This window comes from Acomys minous (assembly GCF_964271855.1).
Source record: "Acomys minous genome assembly, chromosome: 16".
NCBI classification, from domain to species: Eukaryota; Metazoa; Chordata; class Mammalia; order Rodentia; family Muridae; genus Acomys; species Acomys minous.
Window position 1 is genome coordinate 80,279,630 of NC_140498.1, and position 12,767 is coordinate 80,292,396.

General features: G+C 48.8%; 1 protein-coding gene across 2 annotated transcripts; it reads right to left on the bottom strand.

The window, feature by feature from the left end:
- Positions 1-403: 403 nt before the first annotated feature.
- RAN (RAN, member RAS oncogene family) lies at positions 404-3,507 on the bottom strand. 2 transcript variants are annotated; one of them, XM_084763636.1, is made up of 7 exons: positions 3,365-3,507; positions 3,088-3,133; positions 2,879-2,963; positions 2,670-2,795; positions 1,382-1,569; positions 1,048-1,218; positions 404-792 (listed from the first exon to the last, which is right to left on the bottom strand). In XM_084763636.1, the coding sequence occupies exons 2-7, from the start codon at positions 3,121-3,123 to the stop codon at positions 748-750; spliced, it is 651 nt and encodes a 216-aa protein (XP_084619762.1). In that variant the 5' UTR covers positions 3,124-3,133; positions 3,365-3,507; the 3' UTR covers positions 404-747. The 2 variants fall into 2 exon arrangements, with proteins under 2 accessions (XP_084619762.1, XP_084619763.1); XM_084763637.1 differs by having other exon boundaries at positions 3,088-3,149; positions 3,365-3,478.
- Positions 3,508-12,767: the final 9,260 nt, after the last annotated feature.

Here is a 12,767-nt window from a genome sequence, read left to right on the forward strand (position 1 = left end):
CTGAGTGCTGAGACCATTATGCAAAGCATGAGCCACCACTTGAAAGCAGTCAACATATTCAAGAACCAACATTACACATGGAAACCTACATTCTGAATCTTACAGAAACAGTCAATTGTGAGCCATAAACACCCAATGCCTACATATTTAAAATCTTTAAAGGAACCCTTAGGTGAAACCACCTGGCAAAATGCAGGTATTATCCTAGATGAAATCACAATATTTATACCTCTTTACAGGACAGTTAGGTCATGACTCAATCCAAATGTTTATGAAAGTAGGCACAAGAACATAACAGAATGGACCTCAGGCAACAGCATTTTAAACTATGAATATGGCACAAGCGCCCTTACGTTAGCAGCTTTAATAGGCTTGTAAGCAAGGGAGGATTCACTTGTTTAGATTATTTGAAATACAACTTTATTCTGATTCTAAACGAAAAGAATGGGAATGACAGTAACAAACAAGATTTCACCACTGAGTATTGTGATGCGACTATAGCAGTCTTATCTTTGAAATTCAGGAAGGAAACAACTCTGTTCCAAACAACTAAATATGCAAGTCCAAAAAAAATGAAAGTATGTTTTAACTGCCACATTCACTCCGAAGCCCATTCATCTCCTTCAGCATCCCAATGAGTACACGATCTGTTAGCTAAATAAGGTGGCACACACGCTGCACCGCTGACATCACAGGACAGTTGCCTATAAAACTAGACTTCTGACGCAGGGCTCCACCTTCACTTTCTCACAGGTCATCATCCTCATCCGGAAGGGCAGTCGTTTGAGCAACCTGGAGCAAGAAACAAAAGGATACAGTCCAGATCAAAACCACCACGACTAAGTCAGGCCTAAGCACTAACTGTAGGGACAAACGGGGCTGAAGACCACCCAGCACCAAGAGCACTGCCAACTCTTCCAGTGACCAGAGTTTGATTCTTAGCACCCACAGGGCTGGGAGGATCCAAAACCAGCAACTTCTGGTTTCGGCAGACACACATGAAGGTAAAAAACCCATACACAAGAAAAAAATTTAAAGAACAAATACCTCTAAATCATGCTCATACTGTGCTGCCAAAGCTGGGTCCATGACCACCTCAGGGGGGGCAAGCGCAGGCATGGCAACAAACTCCAAGTTAGGGTCTCCAATGAGCTTTCTGGCAAGCCAGAGGAAAGGCTTTTCAAAGTTGTAGTTACTTTTGGCAGAAATGTCATAGTACTGTTTAAGACACAAAGGAATGTATATTTGAGACATTCTTTTAATAATCACATTCCAAGACACTTTAAACTCAGACACAGAACATTGGTCAACTCTTAATAGAGAACACGTATGTGTACCTTACATACAATCTTTTCTAAAAATTATTCAACTATGAGCATACCTGAAGATTCTTCTTTCGGTGGAAGACAATAGATTTTGCCTTCACTTTCCTGTCCTTAATATCCACCTTGTTGCCACACAATACAATGGGGATATTTTCACACACGCGCACCAGGTCTCTGTGCCAGTTAGGTACGTTCTTGTAAGTAACTCTCGATGTTACATCAAACATTATAATGGCACACTGGGCTGAAAAACATTATAAAGGCATGGGAATGTTTCTTCAGTCTACTGCAGGATCCAGTCATCCACTATGTGAAGCCCCTCCCCAAATACTGAAAGGTTAATATTGTAATACATGGCACTGACTCCACTTCCTCTTCACATTAAAGTATCAAAATTCAAGACCAATTTATGCTATCAACTACATCTCCCTCAACACCCCTCAATCACCACCACTATCCAACTTTATCAAAAGTAGAATCCTACAGCAGCATTCTAGAGGACCTATCTCCTTTACACTGAGTAGGACCTATAAAAAAACTCTGCCACCACCTAGAAATGCATTCTTAAATAATTAAAGGATGCTATACCTTTAAGGATATCTGAGGTCCTTTCTACAACCTGCACTACAGGGATGGTGAAGATACAGTTAAAGAGCAGCAAATGTACAGTCCTGATTTTCTGGTTAAAATGTTTCAATTCAGAGGATAAACACGTTTGTGTCTTTACATACTAAAAGACAGCAAGAGACCAAAAAATTCTCAAGGATTTTCTCATCAGGCTAGTAAGATCACAAGAAACCTTTTTTCATTCATTTGTCCTGAACCACCAAACGAGCTTCTTTTCACCTTAAAAATGTCTGAATCACTTTCAAGGAGAAAAGTAAAAGTTAGTATGATTTACATGACACAGCTGCCTTTCACATGTGAGAGAGAGCCTGTCTCCAGGAGCTGGAGGTTTCTTTTGGCTATATTTAAATTTCTTAACGACGGAAATATTCACAGGTAAGCACTTCCTATGTACCTCAATGTAAGTTTTGAGAACCAAAAAAAGTTTTCAAAACCCAACAGCTTCCCTGCCCCCATCAAGTTGTAAAGCCACACAGTTTGCCCCAAACCATGCCTAGCATGACACAGCATGTGATCAAATGACACCCCTGGCGACACGTATTTAAAAAAAAAAAAAAAAGCATCTCCTATCCACTCAAACCAGGTCGTGACTTCCCTGGAAGCGACGTTTTCTCTATCCCTTATCTTCCTTCCTAGTCACCGAGCAACGGCTGGATCCCTGGCTCATCCCGGGGCACATGTCCGCCGCCGGCCAGGCCCACTTCCGCAGCCCCTCACCTTGAATGTAGTAGCCATCGCGAAGGCCCCCGAACTTCTCCTGGCCGGCTGTGTCCCACACGTTGAACTTGATGGGTCCTCTGTTGGTATGGAAGACGAGCGGGTGCACCTCCACGCCCAGGGTGGCTGCGGGGACAGGGCGGCAGGGTCAGCCACGCACAGCCCGCGCCTTCTCCGGGCCCAGGGTCGCGCAGCCCCGCCGCACCTACCTACATACTTCTTCTCGAACTCGCCCGTCAAGTGGCGTTTCACGAACGTCGTCTTCCCGGTGCCGCCGTCGCCCACCAGGACGAGCTGGGAAGAAGGTGGCGTGAGCGGCCCCGGGTCCCTCCCGCCATGCTGTCCTCCCGACCTCCCCCCTCTTGCCCGACCCGCCAAGTCCGCCCGTCCGCCTGTCCGTCCGTCCGCACACACACACCTTGAACTGGACCTGCGGCTCTCCCTGGGCGGCCATCGCGGCGATCCTGCGGGAGAGAGCGGCTGCGGCACGTGCGCCCCACAAAGGCCGCGGCCGGGAAGAGCGCGCGGGAAGGCGGGGACGCGGCGTGAGACGGTGGGGGAAGGGAAGCTGGCTGAGAAGCCCAGGGCGCTGCCCGTTCACTCTCCTCACCGCCGCCGCCCCGCGCCCACCCGAAGGAGAACCCAGCGTGTACCGCCACCCGCGCCCGGCCCAGCCCTCCCGGCCCCGCCGCTACCTTCCAGAAGAGTCTCCGCGCCCGTCCGACTGAAGCTGGAAAGATGGCGGAAGCGCGATTCAAATGCCGGAGACGCAGCGGACGCCGGCGCGCGGAGGGGGAGGAGCCTGGAGGGGGCGGAGCAACGGCGCCGCGCCCAACCACGCGGCTCACGCGCACGCGCACGTCCGCACGGCCCAGCCGACTCCGCTGGTCAGTCCCAGCGCAGAAGGCGGGAGAGGTGCGGCGGGTCACGTGGGGAGGGCGGGCGGGAACGCGCACGCACGCAGAGCTGGAGGTCCGCGTGGGCCAGCGCGGGCTCCCGCGCGCATGCGCTCACTGCGGGAGGCCGCGCGTCACGCGGGCGGCGGCCTAGCCCGGGCCTCGTGGGCGGGAAAGGCGGGTGCTGTCTCCCTGTCGCTTGCTGCTGCTCATCGGGCACCGCCCGACTTTCTTCCCCAAGTCCCGTCTCCACAGACACGAGAGATCTCGCGGGCGGGCGATAGCTGAGGGCGGGGCGGGGAGGAGGCGGCCGTCTGCAGAATGAATGGAGTGAATGAATGAGGGCGCGCGTGCCCGGGGCCTGGCTTGCGTCAGCCTGGCGTTCCGGGGGGTGAACGCGGCCTGGCCTTAGATGCGTGGAGTCCTGCTGGTCCTGGCTGTGGCACGGACTCTGAGAATGGGACGGGAACCCTCTGTTGCATGGCCCTTGTGGATAATCCATTTCTCAGAAGATTCCACCCCTGGCTCCCTCCTGAGCTCCAAGTGGCCAGGGAGGGCCTGGGGAGACCAACAGATTGGGCCTGCTGGGAGCCAGGTTCCACTCCCCAAAGCACCAACCAACAGATGCTGCTAGGAAAATGGAAAGTTTATCTCTGATGACCAGAGCTTGTGGCTCTGCTGTGACTTGGTGATATGCCATTTAAAAGGAGCCGGCACAGGCCTTAGGCTAGCCTGGGCAACTTAGGCAGGTAGCTTAATAGTAGACTGCTTGCCTACTGTGAAAAGTACAAGACGTTTATCGAATCCCCTGCAGAGATAAGGAAACAGATGGCACCCATTTCTTTATGGTTAGAAATGATAATGTTGGAGAAAAGATGAGAAGGTGGTAGTTTTGTGTGCCACAAAAACTTTGCGGATTAAGGCCTGGGGTGGGAGGTTCGAGACAGGGTTTTTCTATGTAGCCTTGGCTGTCCTGGACTTGCTTTGTAAACCAGGCTGCCCTGGAACTCACAGGTCCCGCCTGCCTCTGCCTCCCCAGGTGGAGGAATTACAAGCATGCGCCACCGCTCCCGGCTACACCACAAAAACTAGTACACGGTATGTATGTATGTATGTAATGTATTGTCAGTTGCCTATTTACATAAATATAAAATTACATTCTTGGGTATGTGTAATTTAAATCAGCCACGAGTGGCTACATCATTAGCTGTGTTTGATAGCGGATAGGAATGTGGCCACATGGAGAGTTTAGGAGAGAGCTATCAACCCTCCTAGTTCCGGGTCTTGCTTTAGGGTATTGATAAAAGCTTCACCGTGAGATCCCCCATGACTCTCTCCCGTGGAGAACTTATCAGGAGCTACCTGTCCTGGCATGCAGCTTGCTGAATGGCACCATCAGGTGGGCAGGCTTGCGTTACTAACTGGCCCAAGCTTGGAATTTACAAAGAGCTTCATCCTAGGAAGAAGCACACTCAAGTGGGCGTCCGCCATGCCATTCCCGGCCAGCACTGACCAGACTGCTGGCCGTCCGCTTCTGCCTGGATGACAGCTACTTGCTTTTGCCATCCAACGTGAACTGCAAACCTATTCTTAGCTTGAACTTTAAAACTTGGCAGCTGCTTAATATGTATGTGAACTGGGGGTGGGTAAGGGGTGGGGAGGGGGGAGGCTAAACAGGGTAATTTGTACAGCATTGGGGGGAAAATTGTGGCTGTTCAGGGGATTGTAGCATGTGATGGTTAGTCTACAGGACTTAGGGTTGCCTAGCAGACAACCTCTGGGCGTGTCTCTTGTGCTCACGGAGAGGTTTGACTGGAGCTCGGCTGTACCCCAGCCTGAATAAATAGGGGAGAGAGGGAGCAGAGCAGCCGCATTCGTCTCGCTCTGCTTCTTGGCTGTGGGCACAGTGTGACCAGCCACCTCACACGCACTCTTGTCATCACACTTCCCACCTTCCCCAGGTACAATCGATCATGCCATGGAATTGTGCCAAAGTAAACGCTTCCTCACCTAAACTTGCTTTTTGTCACAGCAGTGAACAAAATAGCTAGTTGTGTTTTTCTTCTGAGTCCCCGAATGCTATAGGATAATTTGAAGTTGAGATATCCCCTGCTGGCTCAGGTGGTGAACACCTCATTACACACACACACACACACACACACACACACACACACACTGGATGCTGTTTTAGACTCCCTCTGGATGGTGTCCAATAGTTTCTTGTAATTAACTTCTGGATGTGCAGCTTGGATAAGGGTACCAAAAGAGTTGATGGTGTGACCACCATCAAAACTTCAAGGACACAGAACAATCTTTTGAAACCCCACCCTACCCCCTCCTCCAGCCCTGCAGTCTTTTTGATTCCCTCTCACTGCCAGGTGGCCTAGCTTGTGCCTCCCTCTCCTGCCCTGTTCCTCCTCTCCCTGTAGCTCTTTGGAGTCCTCACAAACTTTTATAATCCCATTTCAGCCAAGATTGCTCCTGTTGCGGTCTTACTGGTCTCTCTGTGGAGAGGCTTTGCCCTGACGCTTTTGCCTGCCGCAGCCTGACTACCCTGTCTCGCCACTGCCTCACACCCAGGCTTTCGCCGTGAAAGCACCTGGTTGGAAATACTGAGCAGAATGACTCACAGGTTTGTTATTTCTCTGTCTCCTCACTAAAACGAAGTCACCTGTCTTTCATATTCAGCGTGGAGCATGGGGCACGGAGCCCCGAACATAACCCACACCCACTGAGTAGCCATTGAGCCGTCAACTGGACCTTCAGCTTTCTGAACACACAGCGAGCAATCAGAAACAGCAGTGGGAGTCATGGTGTTTCAGGGCTGGGAGGAACGCTGGGTCAATGTTCATGAGGATCAAAATAAAATACAATGATGGTGATCTAGATGCCAAGGCTATTGGAACTTTTATGGTGTGTGGAAGGAATCATTACACAGATAAACATTTAACAGATGTGCAGGACTAGTATTTTCTGTTCGTGCAGTCTCCATCAGAGTTGCTTTCTTTGCAAAGGAGTAAGGAACCTTCAGACACTTTCCTTCTCCTTTCCCTAGGGATGAATGTCAGTAACTTCTCAGATGCTCAGCTTTTCCTGAGGGGGAGAATGTGGCCCTCATGAAACATGACTGGTCAGCCTTGTCATAGAACCTCTTCACCTAAAAAGCCAAACGAAGAGATATCTGTGCATCTTGGCATCCTGGTTTCATCTCTCTTCTGTACTTTAGAATTGTGCAGAGGACACATTGTGCCCTGCACTGTAGCCAGCCTATGTGCTATGTGGCTTCTCCTGTACTGGATCCCAGCCTACTTTAGACCTAAGCTAGCCCCTGCTGGTTGTCTCTGATACTATTTTTACTGGCTTGAGTGGCTGTTACCTCCAAGCTGGCCCTCTCTGAGCTCATACAGATAATAAACACTAACAGAGAGGACACTCTTTAGCGGAACTGCCTGCACATTGTGCAGGGAGCTCTAGGGTTGGCTTTGTCAAAACAAGCAAGCAAACCAAAACAGGCTAGAAATGAACTAGGTAAGAAGGTAAACAGGTGTACAAGATGGTTCTGCATCTGTGGGTTTAGCCAACTGCATGCTAGAAGTATTAGGGGACATTGCATTCTTACTAACTGTATATGGAGCGTCTCTTGTTTCTGTGTCCCTAACAATACAGTTATGCTGGGCGTGGTGGCGCACGCCTTTAATCGCAGCGCTCGGGAGGCAGAGGCAGGCAGATTGCTGTGAGTTCGAGACCAGCCTGGTCTACAAAGTGAGTCCAGGACAGCCAGAACTACACAGAGAAACCATGTCTCAAGAAACCAGGCTAAACAAACAATACAGTTACTATGCAACTACTTACGTATTGTGTATATTGTGTGAGGTATAAGGGTTTAAAGTACTCAGGTTATAAGCATAGGTTATATTCAAATGTGGCATTGTTTTATATATATGAGACTTGACCATCTGCAGGCCTGCAGGTGGTTCCTAGACCCACTCCCCATGGATACAGAATGACAGCTGTCCTAAGCATGATGACTGCCAAATTGGAAAGGAGGAAGGAGGTGGCTGGGCAGGGGGTGACTCCAGACTGTCTCTCAGATAGCAAGGGAGGAACAGGACCACGGAAGGTGAGGGAAGGCATGCCAAGCAGACCAATTATGAAGAGATTCCAGAGAGACCACTGTGCAGCTGAGCTGAGGAGCTAGGGGGAGTAAGAGGTGGGCCAGAGAGACGAATAGACACAAGCTCTCTGATTGTTCTGATTTGTTTTATAGTAGTGCTGGAGATTAAACACAGGACCTCATGCAAGCCAACCTGGCTTATGTTTTGGCTTTCTGTGTCTACAGATGAGCACAGTACAGTGTGGATTGTTTATTCCCTACCCCATTCCCTATTGACTCTTCCCTCAAGAGTGACTTTATCAAGAGGTAGGGCCTTTGAGAAGTGATGAGGTCCCAGGTGGAGCTTCACAAACAGGGAAATGTCCTTATCAAAGTGTTCCCTGTGGTTCGGGATATAGGTCAATTGATAGAGTGCTTGTCTAGATGCAGGAAACCCTGGGTTCAATTCCTAGCACCAGATCAGAAGTTCAAGGTCATCTTTGTCTGCTTAGGGAGTTTGAGGACAGCTTGGGTCAGAGACTATCTTAAAAAAGAAAAGAAAGGCTGGAGAAATGGCTCAATGGTTAAAAGCGCCGCCTACTCTTCCAAAGGTCCTGAGTTCAATTCCCAGCAACCACATGGTGGCTCACAACCATGTATACTGTGATCTGATGCCCTCTTCTGCAGGTGTAGATGCAGGCAGAACACTGTATACATAATAATAAATAAATCTTTAAAAAAATAAAAAAGGAAAAAGGTGGACGTGGTGACGCATGCCTTTAATCCAAACGAAGGCTACACAGAAAACCCTGTCTTGAAAAAAGAAAGAAAAAGAGAAAAGAAAGGAAAAGTGTCCCCAGAAAGTTTGGTGTGTGTGTGTGTGTGTGTGTGTGTGTGTGTGTGTGTATATATATATACATACATACGTACATACACACATACATACACACATACATACATATATAATCTCAACATTTTCAGGGCAGAAGGAGGGAGATCAAAGCCAGCTTCAGCTACACAGTGAGCCCCTGGCCTTTCTGAGAGTGTGTCAACAACACAATAGTCCCTAGGGAGCTCCCTTGCCCTTCTCACCATGCCTGGACCCAAGAGAGGGAAGCAGCTTTTCCAGTCCCCCAACTCTGTAGGCCCCTGATCTCAGACTTTCTGCCTTTGGAAAGTGAGAGATGTCAGTCATACTGAGCTGGATTCCCAGATTAGGAGTCATGGCTGCTCCTCTAGCTAGAGGGGCCCTTATGAGCAGCATGCTGGGATGCTCCTAGGTGAAGGATGCAGTATGTGTGTATGTGGATATATAGTGTCCCGTTATATATTCTTTCTAGCATATGATCAATTGGATATTTATATCAAACATTGGCCCTTTTTTTTTTTTTTTAGTTTAAAATGTGGGATGCATTTTAAATGCTTGATTTCAGGCGGCGGTAGTGGCACACGCCTTTAATCTTAGCGCTTGGGAGGCAGAGACAGGCGGATCACTGTCAGTTCAAGGACAGCTTGGTTTACAAAGCAAGTAAAAAAAAAAAGGCTTGATTTTAAAAGTGAACTTTTGTAAGCTCTGTCAACAGCCAATGTGTGCAGCATAGCAGTCCTATTTATAAGATAATTACAAGATGACATTGGCTTAACAAAATACTGCAAACTGGGTCCCTTAATAGGGCAGAATGGATTCCTTACCCGTCCCTGGTATTAGACCCAAGGCCTCAGGGTTAGACAAACACTAGTATGAGGTACACCCTTCAGGCATCCTTTTACTTCTCACTTGGAGACAAACGCCTCACTGAGTTGCCTAGACTATCCTTGAATCCACTCTGCAGTTCAGGTTGGACTTGAATTCGGGGTTCTTCTTTGTCTTCTGATATGCCTGCACCACCAAACCCTCCCAGGGAAGTTTCTGAAAGTCTGAAACGCAGGAGTGGGCAGGCCACGCTGTCCCTGAAGGCTCCCCCTTGAGCTTTTGAGTGCTGGCATTCATTTGTGGCCATCCCTTGGTTTGTAGCCACGGGGCTTCAGTGACATGATCATCGCATCCTAGTTGTATCGTCCCCCTCTGCATGTCTGTCTCTGACTCTTCTCTCCTGGGAATACTAGTCACTGAAGTAGAGCCCTGAGTCATGACGTCATCTCACATTAAGCTGAACTGCAAAAGGTCCTTTCTTCTAAAAGGTCCCATTCATAGGGAGAGGAGGTCACAATCCAACACCACTGTCAGTGAATATAATACAACCATTAATACAGATTTCCTGAACGACTCATCCAGGCCTGTAATACCAGGAGGGTCACAAGTTCAAGGCCAGTGTGGGCTACAGAGAGAATTTAAGGCCAGCCTGAGCAACTGATGAGACCTTGTTTAAAAACTGAAAAACATAAAAAGTGTGCTCAGTGGCAAAGTGTTTGCCTAGCATGGTCAGGGACCTGGGTTTAAATCCCAGCTCTGGGAAAGAAAACAATAATGTGCAATATGCGTGGCTCAGAAGTGGGGCCCAACTTTAAAGTCACTTAGTGGTTATTTCATTCTCTTGGTCCCCATGCTACCTGCATGCTTTTAGCATAGACTTTGTTGTTGTTGTAACAGGGTCTCACTGTAACCTCTGCTGGTTCAAATTGTATCCGTCTTTCAGCCTCAACCTCTGCTGGTTCAACTTGTATCTGTCTTTCAGCCTCAGCCTCCTGTGAATACAGGTACAAGCCACCATGCAGAATAGAACTGCAGCCAGGCTGTTGGTGCACACCTTTAATCCCAGCACTCGGGAGGCAGAGGCAGGCAGATCTCTATGAGTTCGAGGCCAGCCTGGCCTACAAAGCGAGTCTAGGACAGCCAAGGCTACACAGAGAAACCCTGTCTTGAAAAACAAAAACAAACAAAAAAAGAACTACAGCCGGGCATGGTGGTGCACACCTGTAATCCCAGCACTTGGGAGGCAGAGGCAGGCGGATCTCTGAGTTCAAGGCCAGCCAGGTCTACAAAGTGAGTCCAGGAAAGCCAGGACTATAAGAGAAACCCTGTCTCAGGGAAGAAGAAAAAAAAAAAAAAAAAAAAAAAAAAAGAACTGCAACCTTAAACCTGTTTTTGTTCCTGGGCTTATTGTCATATACCTGTGATCCCAGCATTTAGGAGGCCAAGACAGGAGGATCAGAAGTTCGTGGGCACCCTCAGCTACACAGGGAGTGTGAGGCCAGCCTCAGCTCCAGGAGACTTTGTCTCAAAACAAACAAAGCAAAGCAAGACTGCCCGCACAACCTAAAGGATTCTATCTTTAGAGTTTGAATGTTTTTATAAATAAAAAGTATGCTCTCTCCTTATCTTCTCCCGTCCATCTCTCCCTCCTTCCTTCCTTCCTTTTTCCCCCCTCAGCTCTGCCTTGCTGCCGGAAGCCTTAGTCCTAGACAGAGGGTGCCCAGCTGGGTATATATTTGGGGAATACAAACTCACTGTGGCATGTTTCTGGTAAGTGCACGCCATCCTGAAGAGACTTAGCTTGAATGCCAGCGCACTTACAAATGAAAGGTACAAGGCTCCACAGAGAAACCCTGTCTGGGGTGTGGGGGTACGAAAGCTTCTGGCTGGTGAGATGGCTTAGAAGTTAGAGGCATTTCCCATCAAGCCTGAGTTCTGTCTCAGAAGAGAACCAAGTCCTGAAAGTTGTTCTTGAGCATCTACATGTGTGCTAACCCTCTGCCATAAATAAATGTTTAAAGAGACAGTAAAGAAGGAAAGCTGCTGTGCACAGCCATCTTGAGGCCTACACAGGGAAGTAGGGTTTACTGTGGTTTACAGTTCGAGGCGGGTACAGTCCATCCTGGTGGGGCCAGCAGGTTGAGGTAGTGGTCACATGGCATCCACAGTCACAAAGCAGAGAGACGTGAATGCTGGGGCTCAGCTCACTTCCTCCTTTTTATTGGGTTCCGGACCCCCAGACCACAGTTAAGAAGGGTTTCCCCTGTCATTGCCCTAATCTAGATAAGCCCTCATAAAGGAGGCTTGTCTCCTTGGAGATTCTGTATCCTGCTAATACCTACGGGCACAGGGGGTCTTGGCTCCACAAGAGGGATGCAGAAATTCAGAGGAAGCTCCACCCTCTTTGCTGGTGTTAACCTATCTCCTTTCCCTGTGTTGTGGTTTCCATAGACCCCTGTGTTTGAACATTTGTTTCTCAGCTGGTGAGAGGTTGTGGAACTTCCTCTTTTTAAAAGATTTATTTATGTATACGAACACTATTTGCATATATGCCTGCATGAGGAAAGAGATCAGAAGAGGGCATCAGATGCCATTATAGATGATTGTGAGCCACCATGAGGGTGCTGGGTATTGAACTCAGAACCTCTGGAAGAGCAACTGGTGCTCTTAACCACTGAGCCATCTCTCCAGTCTGGTTGTGGAACTTCTAGGAAGTGAGGCCTAGGTGGAGAAAGTGAGTGGCTGGTGACCAAACCTTGAGGGCTATAGCCTGGACCACTTTCAGTCATTTCCACCTTAGCCTTCTGTTCCTCCCAAATGTAAAGGGTTAGGGCTAATGCTCCCACCAACATGGGCCATCTGCAGCCATAACGTTCCCCCTGACATAAGGGACTTTAGCCCCTGAAGCCATGGGCCAAGATAAATCCTCCCTCCCTCTCTTGGCTTTTGATGGGTACACTGCCACAGTGATCAGGAAAAAACAAAAACTGCTCTGCTTGATTCTCCCACCAGAACTGCCTCCAGGGTGGGACCTGCAGGTGTTCTTTGTCTGAGGACCCAAGTGTGGCGCTCTCAGGGTGAGACGAGGTGGTAGGTGTGCCTCCTTTATTCTTACTGCTTTGCCATCAATGTGTGCTGTAATAGTGAATTTAGAATTTTGTTTTTTCGCTGTTGTACATTAAATCTAGGGCATGGTAGGCAAATGCTAGCCACTGACTTACAGCCCCAGCTCTTGAAGTTTTTTTGAGTAAACAAAACGAGAAAAAGTGAAGAAATCAGCAAGGGTGGACAGCGTGTTAAACAGTCTAGCCATGCAGCCAGAGGACTTAGGCCAGGCCCCGCCCCCAGATGGAACCACACCCACTTCCCCACCCCTCGCGATGACCCGCCCAGGCGCCCGGGGTCCCGCGGGAGGG